This window comes from Dinoponera quadriceps, unplaced genomic scaffold (genome assembly GCF_001313825.1).
Source record: "Dinoponera quadriceps isolate SergipeBrazil2010 unplaced genomic scaffold, ASM131382v1 scaffold2364, whole genome shotgun sequence".
In the NCBI taxonomy this organism is placed as follows: domain Eukaryota; kingdom Metazoa; phylum Arthropoda; class Insecta; order Hymenoptera; family Formicidae; genus Dinoponera; species Dinoponera quadriceps.
The window spans coordinates 1-20,539 of record NW_014556401.1 but is presented as its reverse complement, the minus strand read 5'-3'; the positions used below and the strand labels follow the sequence as shown (position 1 = coordinate 20,539).

Below are 20,539 nucleotides of genomic sequence, written 5' to 3'. Positions count from 1 at the left end.
AAAGCAGCTGTGCGAATGCAGCTTTCTCGATGTGTTTACTTTCGTGTAGTACACACTCCAATTATCGTCGTAAACTGCGCCGGTCCTCTGTTACCTGCTTTCGTGTAAGGATTTGTCAGCAAATTGAGAAGCGTAAGCAAATTGAATTTCTCGGGCTGCTCCTTCCTCCACTTCGAAATCCCCCCGAGTCCTACAGGTACGTCCACCCAATTAAGTTCTACAATAAATTTCGAATATATTCGGCCAGCCTGTCTCGTTCTTGAAAGTCATGAGTTGACGCTGACGATTGCCACGGCCGGGAACAACAATCCCGAGACAACGGATCTGGATGCAAGCCATCCGGGCGAAAGCCCTCATCCGCCCGAAATTGACCACCGTCGTATTTCTGCTAGGCGCAAATTGTCGGCCTCGCCGTTCGTAGTGGAACTACAATGAATAACTACGATGTAACGATGGAGACGTGATATGCACCTTTGTTCCGGTAATCGAGAACTTCTTGCGCTCCATCCGCTGATGACAGTCGGAAATGTTTTTCCTCGGCTTTGATTCACGATTCGCGACCGTCGTCCGTCGGCCGGACAATTTACGCGAAAACTTAGCCGGGGGTCTCATTAATCATTTTTATTGATACAGCGCAATTAACGCTCATTTATTCGTACCCAGGCACGTACACGCTGCAAAAAATGAAAAGTGCTGGGCGATTTATCACCGCGATGTATCCCCGCGAATAATTCATCAGGCGTCGAAAAATGCGCGGCTCTGTTGCCGCTCACGTGAAATAGCTTACTAATCAATTTTAGTCAGCGAGCCCCAGTTGCGCGCGATCGATTAATGATTCATTCGCGAAACACTTATTAACAGCAGCCTCGTAATGCGTGTACACGTACGTTGAACGGGGGGAAAAATAGGAAGCGCAGGAAAGAGAGAAGAAACGAGAATGATGTATAATTTAAACCCCCGCGAAATGTGTTACGTCACGTCGTAATGCAGAGGAAGCTCCCCAAGGCTCGCCGCGCCGCGCGCCTCCTTTCACCTATTCATTCGACGTCGATCCTCTCGCAGCGAAAGTTTGATTGCACCCTACCTTCCCTCCTGAGTTTTTAACACGCGGCCTTCGACGGTTTTACGAAAGTTAAACCCACCTGAGATTGAATTGGGAATAAAGCTTTGTTTTTATTTACAGCTGCAAGACTTCGTTCGATTTGTTCTTTCGCGCTCCCACGGTACATTTCTCCGCGTTCCCTCTATTCACTGCCGTGTTTTGTCCGCGTAAACCAAGTCCGAGGAATTTCAATCTTGGGTCCCCCTTTGTTTTTCGGAAATTCATAAAATTCGCGAATGTGTCGGTGATCGAGAATTTCTCTCGAATCTTTAAGAGTATTATAATCTGTTGATCCTCGCATTGCATTTTATTCGATTAACGTCAGTCCGCTTTGCTTTCGCCGGCGGAATTACGACGTAACGCCATTTGGAAACGCGCGGCTGTTTCGACGTAACATTATAACAAGCGCCGATTCGCTACGGTAAAAGTTTCCGACGGTAACAAATTTATGTCACCCCGTTTTCACAGCCGGCGACATTATTGCGCTGCATCGATAAAAATACGTTGAAGCGAAATAGCGTTTCTGATATCGCGGAACGCGACAACTCGCCCAAAGCGACGAAATACTTGCGCTTGAATTGCAAAAATCTGCCGTGTAAAACGGATTTCGTATTAGGTATGTGCACACGTGCACTCCGGCGACGTCCTTTTTCGTGTTCAATGGCCGTAAAATAAACAATCCAATAATAGAAGTAATAGAAAATGATTTGATAGCGATCGGCTGGTGAGTAGTAATTTGGCGAGAACTGAACTATCGGAATAATACAGCAAAGGCGCGTGTGTTACAAAATCTGATTAGCTCGTAAAAAAGTCCGAGAGAATTCGCTCAAAACGAAACTCCGCTGAACGTGGAGGTAACGTCGACTCTATAAGACGTGACTTATCTTGCAAAACAAGTGCAGCATTCGGTATGCATTTCTACAAGTCGACAATTCTTTCTTAGTCGACGTAATCGATAATGGGATATATATATATATATATATATATATATATATAGATTGACCTACCGACGAGATCTATTGAGTCGCGTTTTATCTATGAATTCATCCGTTGCTTCTAAATTGGCCTCTTTCAATGAAAGAACTATTGAAGGATCGACGATTTCTGAACCATAAATAATTGTTAATAAAGGGAACTGTAAGAGGGAATAAAACTTCAAAGATGTTACGAAGTAACGCGGTGAAGTATTATTCTTGATTTAATTCCAAAGAAAATAACGCCTCAGCGAGTCTGGTTCTCGAAAACAAGTCGACGGAACATGCAAAGTAAGTCCTTATTAATAGTCGTTACTTGAAACTCGTCTCAAGCGAGACGTTCCTTCGAATTCAAAGTTAGACGCGAGTTTTTCACTTGATTCGCGGTTACAAATGCAGCGTCACACGCATCATATGATTCAAATGAGAAACTCGCGTCTGACTCTAAATATAGATCTACGTATCTTACACGTGAGACTAAAGTCTCAAGTAACGATTATCGATACCGACCGAAAAATCAAAACTCGAAACGAACGACGATCTGTCTCAACGTTCTCGTTGAAAGGGCGACCGAGCGCGTTGAAGGAGACACGTGTGGTGATGAAGAGCCAGCGGCTTTAGTTGGTTCTGAAACAGTCTGTAGGCTTTTATCTCGACAATTACCCAGCGTAGTGGGACCCGTGCGATAAATGCGCGCGATTAACCGATCGGGTATCATGCGGAGAACCGTCTATCAGCTCGCGATAGAGCCTGCATGCGGACACACGGCTAATAATGAGTGTGGTGGCGACTGTTGGGGAAGTTAATCCTCGACTACTCTGGGATGGTGCTTACTAATCAGTAATTTACGCCCGACCGACATAGATTTCCGACTGCGAATCATCTTCGCCGCGCGGGCGCGACTCCGGCGCGCCGGTCTTCGGCTCCGACTTGCAAATAATTCCCGGCTGCGAAAGCCGGAGCTTTCTATTTAGTTTCAGCGAAGGAAGTTGCCGCCACCAGTCGGCTGATTGAATATCCAGAGGCGGAGATGGAGCCGCTCCCGCTCGGTTGGTAGATTAGGTCGATTTATACGCGCAGAAATGTGTTAATTCTTGCCGATTGACTCTCACCGCGGGAGGGAGAATCCGTGTAGTTTGCGAATCGAACGAGGCGATCCGAATGAATTTTTCAACGTGCCGTGTCGCATCATGAGAGAGATACGAGTAGATTCGTGTTAACAACGTCGGGGTTCGTTTATAGATTCGACTTGGTTTATGGTTCTCTTTGGGGGATGAGCAACGTCGCGCGGGCGATAGTCGTCGTTAGTTGATTAATTGCACGCGTGTGTTGAATTATATCTTGAGATGGCGAAATATTAGATATATTGGAAAATATAGGAATGGGGAGAAGTTACGGGAAGATCACTCGCGGAAATGTTCAAGCGGCCGAAGTAAAGTGAACGATAAATTGGTTGAAAAAGCTGCACACGAGAGAAATGGAAATGGTAATGAGAGAGATCTGCCTTCGCGAAGCGCATAAATGTGAGCATGTGTAAACGAATAAAATTGGGAATACATCGCACACACGATCGTTCGTACGATCCAATATCCGGCGGTGGATTAACAAAGTAGAGGTGAAATCATTTTCTCCGTAGAAGCCGCGAAATACTTTTCTGAGGGAGCGAAATGATATCAACGGACGAGGAAATGGTTTCAACTCACTTGAACTCGATAGAATTCGCAGTCCAAACACTCTTCGAGCGACTCGCGTAGATTGCCGAGCCGGGGTGACGTGGAACAATGTCGGCACACACGTATCCCCGTATTTCGATCAATCAATCGAGTGTCCGTTTCAGTAATTGGCGCGTTGGTCCGCATGCCAAACTCGTCGTCGTTTATACGCGAAACTTAATTATCGGAGATTATAAACGTTTCCTCGGGATCATGATCGCCGCGCAGCCTTTCTCATCCGCCAGCGAAAATATTTGCGTGGCTCTTCCTTCTCGCCTGCCGGACGATTAACAATCTCTCGATGAAAGGGTCTCTTGAATTTCCCTCGAAACACTTCTTTGTCCTTTTACATCTGTCGAGTCGAGCGAGTAAACATTAATACTCGCTTAAAGTATTCGGTATTCAAAGGGGGATTTTCTTCATGTATTTGGGAAATAATTTCAAGATATCATCGTGAACGTCTCGTCGTGCTTGCGAGTGAAATTCTTGCGGTTCTTTGTTTCCGTGTCCTTCAGTTTCTTTCGAAAGATACCAAAATCGAAATTTTAGCCTTGTATTAAAGATTTAGTTCTACAAAGTAGTAGGTGTATAGTTCAGATAGCAAAATAGGTTCAACTTTACAATTCTAACAATATAATTTTCTCCTACTTTGACAATAGATTGTTCGAAATAGCATTAACTTAAATTTGTTGAATTAAAGGTTTAAAAGAGAAGTTGATAAGTGACAATATCGACAAAGTAGGTTTTTATTAGTTTACAGGTCATCTCCAAATAGGCGCAAATTATCTTTAAAAGTAGGGTGGCCAACTTTTGTTTATTCACTTTCAGGATGTCGACCTTAAAAAATCGGGACATGGTAGAAAAATCACGATTTTCTTATTTGTACATTACATTATAAAATACCTTGTGATTCAATTGAATATAATTTTCTATCACATGTTAATATAATAATTGTTAAATCGAAAATTAGAATAATAAAATGCTGGAAATAAAATCAAAGTACAACCAAGGAAACATAAAATATGTAATTGCATTTAGATAATTAAATAATTTCAGTAAAAGAAAACTAGGATTTCTCTAATTAAATAAAAACTAAAGTAATCTCTTCTTTAATTAATTATAAAAGTAAGTATGTAAAATATTTTAAAGCTTTAAATTACATTTTTTTGTGACTGCATATTCATATTTTTATTTCTCAGGATATCGGTGACACTTTTCATAAATAAATTGATAATTTACCTTAACATGGCTCTTCCATAACATTTTCTATAAATAATCTGTTTCTTTTACCTCTCCAGAGGTATTATTACAGAGTGAAAATATACGCTCTGCTGAAACATTTGAAGCTGGAATTGAAGCTACAAATTGAAATACTCTGAGAAAGTTTTTTAAACTCTTATTCCGGCTGAAAGACTTGTGACATATTTTATATAAAAATTATATTCGATTTTTATAAAGTTTTCTTTTCCGGAAATCGTAATACTCAAACCTTTGTTTATTTGGAAGTATTCTTCGTAAAGTTCATCAATATTTATTACTCTATTAAAAGATAATTTAATCAATTCCACGTCAATGATCGCGGTCTGAAGGTTAATGGATTTCGGCACAATCAATGATTATACTTTGTATTATCCATTTTTCATCATGTGATAAATCGGGGCAAATAGCGTATCGTCTAGGATTTTTTTCTCGGGACGCTATAATGAGAATGAAAAGTCAGAATGCGTCCCGCAAAATTCGAGATAATCAGCCGCTCTACTCAAGAACGTCAAAGTGTCATGAAAATTTCCACGCGGACATTTCGACCCGGGTGTATCCAGTTCGAACTCTTTAGCATGATTTCGACAAACCTTACGGGACGCATACGGGGTTACGCAACGTGCGCTCGAATAAGCGAACAACGCGACATCATTTGCCTTATGGTAAAAGCATTCTATTAAATCCGTTGTACTTGCAAATCAGTCTCGCTGCCACTCGCAGATTCGCGCGTCACGCGTGTACTACCGCGGGTTTTCGCGTTACGACCGGTGAATTGAATTCCTATGAACGTTACATGGATCAATGGAAATCAGGTAAACACGATAGGTACAGGCGGTACCAACAATGAACGCCGAACGCGCGCCGTTAATCCGACGTTTCTAGTTCCCGCTCATCGTAGACAATGCCGAGCGAGCGCAAATCCGTCAGTTAATCGGTCCAGAATCGTTTTGCGAGGACCGCGTGCGTTTGAGCCGGCTAGCCGCATGATATTTCCACACCGCCGTACGTACGTACGCGCGTGCATTCCCGCGGTGTGATGTTCCAGCGAAATTAATAATGCGAACAATTGCGTTGTGTGTCTTGGCTAAATCCGGCCTGAGCCCGAACGACCGGACCGTTCTCCGCATTTTTCGCGTGTTCTCGCGCACGCTTTCCAAAAACAATCCCGCTAATTTGCTGGATTCGTTCCCGCATATTCGCCGTGAGAGAGAACCGCAAGGAAAAATATACATGCCCGGTGATAATAACAATACGTGTGCCGGTTATATTCGGTTATTCCGCATATATATTCCGCATATTGATATATGAGTAATTAGGTTAATGTTGTCAACTCTCGCGTAGGGCATTTCGATACGGAAATCAAATGTGACGTGGTTGTCCCTTTGCCCTTAATTGTGCCCTCGTTATCCGGCTGCGTAATTCACGGTCTGGAGGTACCAGCGAGAAACGAAGGTGTGTGTATGTGTCCGTTCTTAAATAAAGAAAAGATAAAAGGAAAGTGCCAATCGTGACTGCTGGTAGAGAAACGCGAAAATTCGAATTTTCTGGTTCTGCGGATACGATAATCAGAACGGCGTGTCGGGGATATTGCGGTGCCCCGTAATATTACGTCGCTTTGAACTCAAAAGATACATTGCTAGCTGGCGGCGCTAATTACATGAATCTTCCCTCGAGAACCAGCCATAAATCGGTCAGTATCGACGTGTTGCTGGAGAAAACACGTACTATAATAATGCGTATCGCACGGCGCACATGAACTATAATTAAGTGCATTAACGAGACCTACGCGAGATTCCGGATCGAAGCCGGTGTTCTCGACTTGTGCCGCTTTGACGACATAGAAATAACCAATGAACGGCGCGATCTTCCACATCCGCCGACATCGTGTGGATATCGCGGATATGCGTGGGATCACCTTTCCAGGAGACAACGCGGCCCGATGATGAATCGCGACGTGCTCGATCGCGTGAAAATAATACGTCACGTGATGCACGAACCGACTTCTCCGCGACTCGTTGCCGCGTTTCAAGAAGCCGATGTCCACCGGCGATATACAGCGTATTCTAGTAACCCCGTGCCTAATCGACCACATCGCGAATGGGAGGAAAAGAAAGAAGGAGACCTCCGTAATTAGGCAACCATCGTGCTCATTTCCGGGGAATACGCAAAGAGTAATGAACGTTTGGCCATTCCCTAAATTGCGAGTAAACAATTTTTGACCCTATATTTATACGTGCAAGACTGAACATCGCACAAGCAATTATAATTATAATTGTAATAAGTATAATGTCGAATATATGATTTTTAACCATACACTGGTAGAAAATTATAGATAGTTTGGCGCCGAAACTAATTGTAAATTTCTATCGGTATAGAATGTAGAAAAATCGTATATTCTCGATCTAAGGAATGACCAGATACCTGTAACTTTTTGGGTACCCCAGATACGAACGATAACGAAAAGCGAGGAGTATTTCCGTCATCGCAGTTGCATCGACGAAATAGCTCTCCTCTTCTGCTCACGTATCCGTTGATCCGTTAATCGTCCGTTTCATCGTTCGATCGTCGTCTCTTTGTTGCGTTTCGAGCAACAGCTCGCGTACGTTATCCGTATTTTAATGTGTACCTGACGCTTATGACGAGGGCGCATTATTTATCGTCACGCAGGAAAAGAGAGCGAGGGAGGGAGAATCGGTAGATAGAGAGCTTATGTGAAATATAATCCTCTGTCTTTCCCTTAGGATACCGTCACGATCGTCGAATCTCGTTTTTCCCGCCGGTATGCGGAATACAATAGAGACACGGTAATACGTATGGAATACCTTCTACAGAGGCATGAGACGTCACCTTTCCGCCACGAGGCTGGAAGGACGTTGGCGTCGGGGGCGTTCTTTCTTTCTTTCCAGGACACGTCCCGTACGTTGTTATACCGGGGCAACCGCGAGACATTCGTGACGCGCTTTTCCCGTATTGGGTTAAACGCGATTCACGAAGGGTGGCGTGTGCCCGACGCCTCTCGTGCTCGTTATCGTTCAGTTCGCGAAATGTGCCCCGCCGCTGTGCCACGAACGAGCGCGCCCGCGCGCAAGGGGGTGTATATCGGGGTAATCGTAATTATTTCCTTCGATTTTTCTCAACGGCAATAACGCGAAACGAATTCGTCCGGCTACGCTCGATAGAGGAGCCGCTACTCGTTGTTCCGTTAATTGCGTCTCGGCGTCCGTCCGAGTTTGCTCACGTGCTTCTCGCCGATGTCTTTCCCCGCTCGTACGATCGCCCAGGGACACCTCGGCCGAGACACGGAGACTTTTGCCCGTACACATCGATTTTCGTGTCCCCCTCGCGTCCCGCGCGCCTGTAGTTAATCCTATCAAGAGCACCTTCGATTTACGAGGGCGAACATTGAATCCTCCCGCGAAAATGTAGGTGAGACAGATAGATAGGCGGATAAGCAGACAGCTGTATACTTGCGACTTGATAATCGCAATTGTCTGATAGGCCTGAAACATTTTCAGTTCCTCTTCCTCAATTCCCGTTACTTTCTACTCGCACCCCGCTGCCGCTGATAACGGAATATTGAGGAGCTTATTTATAGCGCGGAAGAAGGGTTGTGATAGGGTCTGTTTAATCGCTCGTGAGGAGTAGAAAGTTTATATGCACGTAATAAACACACGGTAAAAGTCGATAATTTAGTTATACGCGGAAACGCGTTAATTCTGTTCAACCCGCCCACTGAGATTGAATTTTCGAGAATGAAATCATTCAATTTGCACGGTGTTGTCAGTTTTAGCGGGGTTCTCCCGGAGAGCTCTCGAATGTTTACGAAGAATTAAAATTCTATCCGTAATGGACAATCTATACGTCGTATCGTTATCTGTGTACGCGGTTCTATTCGCACACATGATTCGGGTTACGGGAAACATACATATTAAACTCGTGGCTAATCGTCATTTTTGAATTCTGCACGCTTAACAAAAGGAGGGGCTGTTATATTACACCGTCCTTATTATTACCCACGTCCACCCTCAGTTTGAAGACATCGCCAAGTATTTATTCGCAGGCTTACGTGCCTCGCGCGCAGGGAGCACGCGACGTTAAACGTTAATCAACTCGCGAAATTAGCAGCTGACGATTATTCGTTCTCCTCGCATGATTTCGCGGCGAAGACACTCATTCTACGTACGTATCACGGTGCCAGGGGGCATTTTGTACTACGACGTACCGATAAATATTTAAACCGTCAGTTACCCGCCACGTACAATATTAACAGTCCTGTCAGTGCGAGGCTCGATTAAGCCGAAGCGCAAATAGCGTTTTAATATTTCACGCGCACGGCGCGTTAACATCAGCGGTAGCGGCGTGTGACAGCAGCGGCCGCCATCCAGCGGAAGCTATTCATCGGTAAGAAACATTCGTTTGGGATCAAATCTACGTCCGAGAGCGCGCGACCGTGAATATCCGCCGTGATATTTATCGCCAGGATGACGGCGTGACACGGCCTGCGGAATACGCTCTCGCGATGGATTCCGTACCGAAGCGAGTGCGCTTTCACGCTTCTCACTCACGCGCGATTCGGACGCGTTTTCCGCCGACGACACGACGAGAGCTTCGAGAACCGGGAAAAGCGTCGCGTATAATTGTCGCAATAAGTCCGCTGACGTTTACAAATGGGCATACGAAGCCTTTGCAGATCGCCGCCTTGGCTCCGATGATTAATTCGAAGTAACAAAAATCCCGCGGCAGGTACATAGCCGGCTGTTTCGCTCGCGCGTCACTTAAATTTTCAGCGGTCGACACTCCGCGACGATTACCGCGCGCCAAAGTGAGGTCTGCCGTCAAGGTGGAAGTCTAATTGTTTCGTCGCGACAAGTTTCTCGGGCATTCGTTGACGGTCGTCCTTGCAATGTACAATCTGTTCTGGTTCTTTAATACAGGATGAGACAATAATTTCCACTATCTTAAATATCTTCAAAGAGGAAATAAATATTATATCATTTATTTCAGTATCCAGACGAAGGTAAAGAAAGTTTATATGTACAGAAGTTGTTCGAAGTGATGATTAACATTGCTATATATATATATATATGTGTGTGTGTATCGATGCAATTTCTGTTAAATAAATTTTTCTTCTACACGAAGAAAAATAATGCGCTGGCGCAGCAAATTTTACGCTGTCGCAGCAAAATCTGTCAGTTACTATATCGACAGAAAAACGATTTGTTAAGAATACCAGTTGCCGTTCGCTGGATTATTTTGCTGAATTTTGCTGTAAGAACAAATCAGTAAATGTAGGAAAACACTGTTTTATTCTAACAGCAAATTAACGTATTCTAAGGACAAATTCACTCGGCAGAGTATTTTCTATCCTGGCAACAAAACTGCTTCTGCTGTAATTACCAATAATTCGCTAATTTGGTTATACCAAACAAATTTTATTATTGTCGCAACAAATGTATCAGCAATAATATGATTTCGCTACAACAGCAAAATCATTTTTCTTTGTGTATTTTCGTATTTTTCGAAGGTATTTAAGCGATATAATAGTTATTGCCTCACCTGCGTACATTTAAACAAATTGATATCTTGCACGGAAAAAGGGAAGAAAGAAATGTACATGTCTCGATGTCTTAATGCCTACGTATTTTACATAATGTCTACGTATTTTACATAATACCATTATCAGGAATCACGTGAGGTGGGCGCACGAGCGCCGGATAGGACGCATGAAAACTCTCCTGATATCATAAATCACCCGAATACTCGAAATAAAATGCGGAGGTCGCCGATGGGGCAGTTCGAAGCGAATTTTATCGAATCACCTCGAATACGCGACGAGCACACGCGAGTGTGTTCCCAGACTTTCGGATTTTTTGTCCATAATATATCTCGCAATACGCACACTTATCTCCCGATATTATGACAAATAAAATATTGAACGTTACACATCGATTTTCGTGATAGATAGATAGATAGAGAGAGAGAGAGAGAGCCGTGTACAGCGCGGTTTTATCGCCGAGCACAGCCGAGTAAATTCGGCATGACATATTTTTTTACCAAAAACAATTACAAACAAGCGCGCGCGCACGTCTCTATTCTCTTTTTCCTCCGTCTCTCCTTTTTGCCGATGCCACCGAATGCGATGTCACTGATTGCTCGTAGTCCCGTCGTATTATCGGAAAAATTGCTCCTCTCGAGACACGAGCACTCGTCGCGCGAAACGGCCGTGACAAGAAAATATAGGTGTAGGTTTATGTACCCACACGAAGTACACGGAGCTAATCGATATTTATCGACCGGCCTGGCAAAGGCGAGCAAAGGACACGCTAACGAGAATCCTTCGGCACTCGTGATCAGTCTTCGATAAACCCTCGTGCGTGCGCCTTTCTTTTTTAATCAGCCCCCGGCGTGCGCGGCGGCTGATTAAACAAACTAGAAAATACAACGTGTCCGAGACTCGGAGAAGAATGTCGTCCGGCGATAATATTCATCCGCTCGCGTTCGCATTCGAGCGCAATTTCATCGTGAATTAAACGCGCCGTCTCCACCGACGCGCAGAGTCGGAAGCTTCCGTTCGAGCGGCTTGAGATAATCGCCGTTTCGCACCCGGCTTTATCAACGCATCCGTAAATAAATTACAAAAGTACCCCGATCGCGATCCGACGCACCCAGCTGTGCACACAACGTGTCCTGTCGCGATCGGACACATGCAAATCGCGACGTATCTCTTGGGGGGTGACTTCGCGTAAACGATGACGGACGATACGCCGCGACGGACGAGCCGCTCGATTATCGCTCGCGTTTCGTCGGTTCTGCCGATCGTAGGTCAGGGCCACCAGTATCGCGGCAACGGGGGGGGGAGGGGGAGGAAGAGCGGGGAAAAAGACCCGATAATGCAAGCCTCCTGTTCGCAGGACGATCGCGCGCGACGGCCGTATTTTTGCCGGCGATTCTCTCCGTTTTTTTCCCTTCCCTTTTTTCCTCCGCTCACTCGAAACCCGCTCACGGCCTGTCACTCGCGACCTCGATGCCGCCTCGCTGAGCGGAATAAAGCGATCGAGAGTTCGTTTACATCCGGGGGGTAGTCGCGATCGCGCGAGGCTGGCCTCGCAGATCGTCGTCGGAGCGGTCCATATTCTCGTCGCGCTAATCGCCTCCGTCGAACGGCAGATATTTAGTTTGCAATCCCGAAGTTGGTCGCTCGGAGTCGACCGGAGAATCGCACCGTGGTTCTTTTCGTCATGCCTCGGAGGGAGAAATCGCGAAATCGAGACACGGGGATCCCCGACGACGACCGGAGTGGTTGCCGCGAGCGCGTTCGCTTCTCACATCTTGCGTGCCCCGTCGTAAGGCGAACTCGATTACGGCCTGTCACGTGTCATATTATATTGGTAGCCTGTTTATATTTTATGACGTGACGTGCAGTACGGCGTATATACGGACGAAATGTACGCGGCAACACGGCCAACCGCGATGTGTGCGGCGCGAACTGGAAGCTCGATCGCGAGCGGAGCGCCGGTTGGACTCGGCACTTATTAAGCTCGATGTTGTGTGCTTCAAATAATTGTTCGCAATTTAATTACGAACCCGTCTCCGTGGTTTTATTCGCGCGACACGACGCTCGATGCCCACTCGACCAGCGGTAAGCCATCCGGTTTTCTTCATTGTTTCTGCGCGTCCGATTGATAATCTCGACTGATAACTTACAGAACGATCTCCAATGACAAGAATCTCTACTCGCCAAAGAGGAATTTATATAAGCAGATCTCGCTCGACCATCCGCTTCCACCCTCAGACGAGGAGCGTCGAGTACACAAGACTCGATCTTTTCGTCAAAATTCACGATGAAATTACAAAGCTGTGCAGTTTAGGAGAGAGTCTGTCTGAATTTCCCTCTCGTCTTAGACTTAAATTCGAGACGCTCGGTGTCAATTACGCTACCCTGCGTTTACCGTGGAACGATGGGAACGCGGTCTCAGAATAACACCCTCTCTCTCTCGAAAGAGTGAGAAATTTCGAGGGGAACGCCACCGTCCGCAAACGTCCCACGATCGCGCGATCGCTTTGGGGCGATCGCGAGCATCTCTACGTGGCGGACGGGACTCGCCAGTTGGCGTGATCGGCCAATCAGATTTCGCCCGCGGAATGCACGGCAACAAGTAACCAAGTGATAGCCTCTCACCTCCGCGCGCTCTCCGGCCGGAGGACAGAGCCGAAGTAGGCCAGCGGAACTCCGAAACTTCAGCCCTTAGTGCTCCACGCGGACGCACGAACGCGAGTTCTTACTTCCATCTTCCGTGCACGCATCGAGCACGGGGGCGAGTTTCACGCGACGGCACGCGACGGCACTGTCACCTCACGGCGCGACGACCGACGGCCGTGGACGATGGGCGGTTCGCGGGGTTGGTGCATCGATGACGATCGCCGGCGAAGTCGAGCGGCACGGTCGGGGCTGCGAGCACGTCGGGGGAAGCGGAGGAAAAGGATAAGAGTTCAGGAGGGAGCGTCACACCGGCCCCGCCGCTCGAGCTCGTCCACGAGCCGGCTCACACACTCCGGAGATCGTCCTCTCGATCGCAGGATCCCGCGCACACACTCCGATCGATCCGATCGTCCTAGACCGTAATCGAGCGACGGGCAGGTGCGATCGTCCTTGGCGATAAGTCGCACGTCGGCCCGATGGCGTCCGGCGCGAAATCGAGTACGAAGGGGGTGACCTTCGTCGGAGCCGTTAAATCGCGAACCCCCGAGACATTTTCGCACACGCGCGCGCGCGCGCGCGCCCTACGTCCCCTCGGCGGGTTATCTCCTGCGGCTGGCCCAGGATCGTCCGTTTTCACTTATGCGCCGTGTCCTCCCGCACGCCGGTTTACTCTGGCTCGCGCGAGACACGCTCCCGGGAGCGTTCGGAAGGAAGAGAGAGGGCGAAAGTCACGTGTGCGTCCCGAACGTCGGATCCTCCGCGAGACCGTCGAGATCCGCGATCGAACGACGGAGCCGGCCGGACTAATTAACGTCTCCTCGGGCGGTCGCTCACGTCGACGCGCTCTCTTTCAAGGCGAATCGCCCGACGAACACGCGGCGAGGATTCAAGTGAGCGCCCGTGAGCGTCGCGACGCCGTGCACCGTCGTCGTCAACCCCGTTCCGACGGACGCGTGCGCATGAGCGTTCGGCACCCTTCGATGCCCGTACAGGGGGATGAATCGTTTCTCATGGAGTTATTATCAATTCACCTACTTTCCCCTCGCGATCGCGGGCGACCAGCGAGCGCGGCGCCGCTAAAATATTTCAATTAACAACCGGCCGCTCGGTCGCTACGCGCGGAGCCGCCGGTTTTTACTCGGAATGTTTGTCAATTCGATGTACACTGTGCGCCGATACGGTAAGTATGGGGGAACGCGCGCCCACACGTGTATACGTGTTCGAGTGTGCGTGTGTCGCTTCGGCGTTTTCGCGAAAAATGCGTGCGCGTTGGGATCTGACGAATTCTTCGCTTCCGCTTTCCGCGCCAATTTTAATTTAACTCGGGACGTGTGAAGTGTAATATCATTAATGCACCGTCCCCGATTATCCGGGATTATCCATTATGCCGACGGTGTTCGATTATCGCGTTCCGCGCGACCGAAGGGTCGCGTTGTGCGCAAATTCGTTTCGCACGCTGGAAAGTTCAACTGTAATCTTCTTTCTTCCACTCTGTTTCTTCGAATAATGTAGGAATAATGTAATTAGTGGAGAAAATACGGCCGCACAGAGGGATTCGATGTATTATTATTGTTCGACGATTAATAGCAACTTAATGTTCAAGGTTTGACCGTTTGAGATTTTATCGAGATTCGACAGCGGACTCATAAATAAAACAAAGAGATATATTGATTACATTAATTATTCGCTAGGAAATATTCCCGTGACAATACACTGCGATGTCCTGCATGCATATCGCCTGAATGATCTTTTGTTTGATTTCGGTGTCGCGTAACGCGCGACACGAGGTAAATGTAACGTACATAATTGAAAAACACGGAGATTGACGGGGATTGATTTCGAGCGAAATTTGAAATTCTCATCTCGACGTGGTGCGATCGACGTGTTCACCTTCAAGAGGATCGGCTGGTACGCGCGTCGTCATTAGTTCGTCATTAGTTCGACCTTTATATATATATATATATATATATATATATAAAAGTCGCGATCGCACCAGCTGTCTCGAGGATATATATATATATATATCTTCCCGAGACAGATTTTTCTCGAGCCACAGGTGTCGCGCATCTTCCTCCGCTGTTAACAACTTGGCGGTTACAGTGGCGTTGTAAAGTTATTCATTGCGGACATAGTGAGCACGATCGAGCAACTGTTTACAATGAAGATTTCGTTATATGGGAGGTCATTATCGAGTTATATTGCGAGCTTCTTCATTAAACCAACAGTGCAATAACCGCGAAAGAGTTGCGTGAACTTGCGCAGTCAATGAACAATCAACAGCACGTACGCTGTTTTTCTTAGAAAACTAGATTTTTTTTAAATTATAAATACAGTCCTCAAGTATATTATATATAATATAATAAAATATAATAAAATGCGTTTGCTTAGTGCAGCGTCCAATCCCCTCTATTGTCGAGTATACCTTGATAGTGTCGAGGCATGTTCTCAACCAAATGTTTTGCTAATGTCTCGGATAACGATTTCCATGTCTGCGAAGCTGATGATAATTGTTTCAAAATGAAAAATCTCTTTTCTCTCGAAGCTTCATCTCTTCATGGTCGCCCATATATCTTCAATTGTATTGGTGTCGAGGGACTATGAAAACCAATCTTTTGTGATGATACCGTTTCCACGTTTTCACGTTTCTATCTTGCGCATCTCCGGCCTTTTGTATTTCGTGTAGACATTAACGAAACTGAGATCTAGCTTGCAAAGCATTTTAACCTGATATATTACCAGGATTTGGAAGCAACACGCTATTTGTAACATCGTTATCGTTACAGTTATTTTTCTCAGTAATAATTTCGTCACGATCTTACATTTTTTCATTAATAATGATAACAGTAATGCAGCTACATTTTTTTGGTAACGTTTACGTATATAATCGTTATTTTTATCGTTGTATATGTACAATGCATGTGTATATGAAACGAGCAGAAGCGAATCCTAAGAAAAGACAGTCAAAACTCGATGAGAAAATAACGTAAAATTATAACGACTCGCTTCTTGAGTAACGATAACGAGTTGCTTCTTTCAGTGAATAACGAGTAACACGTTATTTTTTTAACGATTAATGAGTAACGGTAACGAGTTACTTTTCAAACGTAACTTTTCCAACTGTGTATTACCAACTTCGCCGCAAAACAATTTCACGTGCTAGATGTTATACCCACTGTTTGAATTATTGCGTACACGCTTTTGCGACACTAACTGTATGTACCTCCATACGCAGCCGCTTGTCCTCTTCTCCGTTCGAATTATGCGGCGTATTGACCGCTGATGCTCTTCGGTTCATCAAAGGTGAGTTTGCATCGGGATACTTCCGTTACAAATGAGCTAAGCTGGCAACTAACTTCGCATACGCGGAGCGGAAGTACAACAGGAGAGCGAACAAGCGATTAGATAAGGCGGCTGGAACTATCGTTAAAACAGATCAATTAGAATTTCGTACTTTGTCCTTGCCTAACTGTGCGGCATTCCCTAATTAATATTCACGTGCTCGTACTAATGAGGTTCTCGATAATACTGTAATTCTGTATGCCATTAGTGCCCGATTATGAGATTTTTTGTTAAATGTCAACGGGATTTCCGACAGCGCAACACGCTGAGTGTGATAAAATATTAGAAATGCGAACGTACAGAAAAGAGAAGAAAAAAAGATTTGAGGATAAAAGAGAGAAACAACGAGAAGCGAGCGCAATAACGTGGAAATGATAATATTTCACGGGTGTTAAATAAACCTAGTGTTATCGTTGTACTCCTTATCGGCCGCTTTGCCGCATGTTTACGATCGTACAGTTTGCACGGTGCCATATACTTCCTGAACAGGCAAATTTAGTTCGCGGTTAGCTTGTTCTTGTATCGATCCGCTTGATGAACGGCTTTGGAAAATGCGTTCCACGTATCCGGTGCAGTCGCAACAACCGTACCTGACAGCGGCCACTGTACACAAAGCCGGCGGTGCCCTTTCCTTCGCTTTGACGTGGATGTGCGACAGAGCCTTAGTCCAAAATTAACCCCATTACACGAAGTAATGAGTAGAATATCGCGACGTCGCGAACATCACAAGGTTAATTAAGATGAGGACACAAGTCGAGCCATTGACTGACAAATTACGTCTTTGTTACTCACTCTCCTAAAATTTGTGTGTCTGCAATTGTTTCCTTTGTACTTAATATATGGGAAAGTATATAGAATAAGAACGGCAACTAAGATAGAAACAATTCTATCTTATATTTGCTAATTGTCAGAATAAGGGAAGCTAAAAGAGTAAATTGGCTAGTCAATTATTTCGGCTGTTTTCCAACAGATTACAGAATCGAGCAAGCGGAGATTTCAAACATGCCAAAAATGGTTATGAAATCTCTACTTACTCGATTCTGTAAGCAAACAACAGAAATAATCAATTAGCCAACTTACCCTTTTAGCCAGCTAACCCTGGTCTCTTCTATACATTGTCACATGTATACATCCGTAATCGATAATATCCACGCACGTACGTACTACACACACATACACATACAGCCGGCTGATAAAAGGTTGCAACGTTTTACCTCGATGAATTTCGTAAAGCATTCCGTATGCAATAGGAAAGAATGTTTTTTTCTTTTTTTCAGAAATTTTCAGGAAATAAATTTTCCTACTGGACACGAAGCGTTTTGCAAAACTCATCGTGGAAAAGTGTTGTAAATTTTAATCTGCCGGTCGTGTGCAATGCATGAAAAATAACGAGCGCATTCGTGCGTAGCGCGAAACCAGATTCTCTCGCGCGTCACCGAAATGTTCATTGCGGCCAAATCGAGTTGTCCTTGAGTGGCGATGACTGAACGAACAATCGACGCGCCGGTGTGCTCGCGTTAAGGCACGAGAGTGTGTTTCTATTCGACCTACCTGAAACGAGGAGCCACTCTACAGTACCAGTCCTACGTCGTTCGTGACGTCACTATAACGTATTCCGTACTTTCCGTGCATCGGGGTTAATTTTGGACCACAGTACTCAATCGCGCGATCTTCATCAATATTGAACGCTTTTCGTGAAACGAGTATACTCGTGGGGACAGGTTAGGCATGTTTCGTGCAGTCTAATGAGCGAAATAGCACACACGGCCAAGACAAAACTGATGCTATTAACGTTCCGGTGCCTACGCTAATAAAAGACTATCACTATACTGAATTTTGCATATAAATTTTGAGCAAGCAAGAAACAAAATTAAATAATCGATCAGAAAGCGAGTTGTATTAGTTATTCTTATTTATCTCTTGAAATATTAATTTCTGCTACTTAATAGTATTCTACAAATACTATTTAATGTGTGCCCGTAGTTATAACAAGTTCACAAGATATCAATTTTCCTTAATGTACAAATCATGCAACCAACCTAACCTTTATCTTTATATTTATATGTATATAACATTTGTATTTATATTACAAACATTTATATTTCTTTTTTGTTTACATACTTATCTTTAGAACTAAAGACTTAGCGCTTGAGTAAATTTTTGTGTGATTTTTCTCTGTTGAAATTTATAATAATGTTAGATAATGGAAAATAATATGGTTTTCTTAAATTTCCAGGAAAACGGCGATGAATAAGTACACTTCACATATTGATGCACATCTTGAAATAAAAAAGAAGAATTTTTCGGAAATGATGGATAAAATTTTTGCGCAGAACAAACATAAATTCCTTACTAACATTAAAGAATGGAAAAATGTTCTGTCTAAGCTGAAGTTGCTCAATATTATAGTAATATCTGCGATACATTTGGGTGCATTATACAGTCTCTTTTCTCTCGACTTAACAATAAATATAAAGACGATCCTTTGGTGTGAGTTCTTTTATAAGATCACAAACATATTATTAGGTCGATTTTAAGTATTTTTTCGTAACAATGTTATTTAATAGATTCCATATATTTTATTTCAAGGCCTCTTCATTTGCTTAGTTCAAGCGATAGGTGTCACCGCTGGCGCTCATCGTTTATGGACTCATCGAACTTATAAGGCGAAACTCCCACTCAAAATTATACTTCTCATTTGCTACGCCGTAGGCAATCAGGTAAAATAAATAACTGTTTAGCTTTTCCACTCTAAGAGAAAGTGCTGGGAAGAAGAATAAGGAAGGATAGATAAATAGATAAAATCATTTATTGAACATTCAAAGCTAAACTGTTTAATAATGTCTGTACTTTGAGTAATTGACGAAGTACTAAATGAAAAGATACAGAGAAAAAAGAAGAAAGAAATAATAGAAAATACAAAAGAGAAAGGAAAATAATATAGAAGCTCAAGCAGCACAGATCTCCTCGAGAGGTCCTGAGGATGTATTGAGAATGTCCCGATGTCCTAAGGATTCCCACAAAACGTCCATGACATATTGTGTGCTGTTTGTGAAGAGATAGAAATAGGGAACACATATTTTTACAATGATTTTCTTTCCTCTTCGAAGATACCTCTTCACTCTTGGGTGCGGGATCATAGGATACATCACAAATGTATGGACACGGATGCGGATCCCCACAACAGCAATCGAGGATTCTTCTTTTCTCATGTCGGGTGGCTATTGGTAAAAAAAAAATCGGAAGTTATTAATGAAGGTCGGCAAATTGATCTAACCGATCTTGATACGGATCCTATCCTCGTGTTCTATGATAAGTAAGTCCACATCGATTTGAATCATTTGTTGCCAGACATTGAATAGTAGTTCCTCGTCTAACGCACACAAGACAGTAAATTCTAAACTATTGAGCTTCGTCGCGTTTTTTAGAATGTTTTTCGGACACAATATTTGTCGAACGAAAAGAGTAATTCGATATCAATGAAAATTCACCTCTGATGTTATCTAATTTTTTTCGTAGGTATTTCTGGATATTTTCCACAACTTTCTGCCACATAATACCGATCACGATTCCCGTTTACATGTGGCACGAAGCCTGGACTAATTCGATCAAAATAGATCTGTTTCGCATCGCATTTGGTTTGAACGCCGTGTGGAGTGTCAATAGTTTTGCTCACATGTGGGGCACAAAACCGTACAACATGTAAGAATTCTATATCCACTTAATATATCATACCTATTTTCTAATATCTACTTATTGTATAAATTAATCGCGAACATACATTAAGTATAATGGATTATGTGATATCATGAATCCCCGTCGATTAATGAGACCAAGCTAACGACCAAAGCAACAGTGAAAAATCATATTTATCTGAATCACAGGAACATAAACCCGACGGATAACAGCGTGGTATCATTTTTTTCTTACGGCGAGGGCTGGCACAATTACC

At 44.5% G+C, this 20,539-nt stretch overlaps 2 protein-coding genes across 2 annotated transcripts in view; one reads left to right on the top strand and one right to left on the bottom strand.

The window, feature by feature from the left end:
• The window catches only part of LOC106747298, a 51,369-nt gene extending 37,191 nt beyond the window's left edge, over positions 1-14,178 (bottom strand). The window contains exon 1 of the mRNA XM_014624693.1: positions 13,228-14,178. The gene's annotated coding sequence lies outside the window, so the exon portion shown is untranslated. The remainder of the gene's footprint in view (positions 1-13,227) is intronic.
• Positions 1-20,535, top strand: part of LOC106747296 (acyl-CoA Delta(11) desaturase-like) — a gene marked incomplete at its 3' end in the record, with an annotated part of 38,103 nt that extends 17,568 nt beyond the window's left edge. Inside the window, exons 2-6 of the mRNA XM_014624691.1 lie at positions 18,824-19,077; positions 19,177-19,307; positions 19,698-19,903; positions 20,107-20,289; positions 20,472-20,535. Of these exons, the coding sequence (XP_014480177.1) occupies positions 18,834-19,077; positions 19,177-19,307; positions 19,698-19,903; positions 20,107-20,289; positions 20,472-20,535 (828 nt within the window). The remainder of the gene's footprint in view (positions 1-18,823; positions 19,078-19,176; positions 19,308-19,697; positions 19,904-20,106; positions 20,290-20,471) is intronic.
• Between the last annotated feature and the right edge of the window lie 4 nt (positions 20,536-20,539).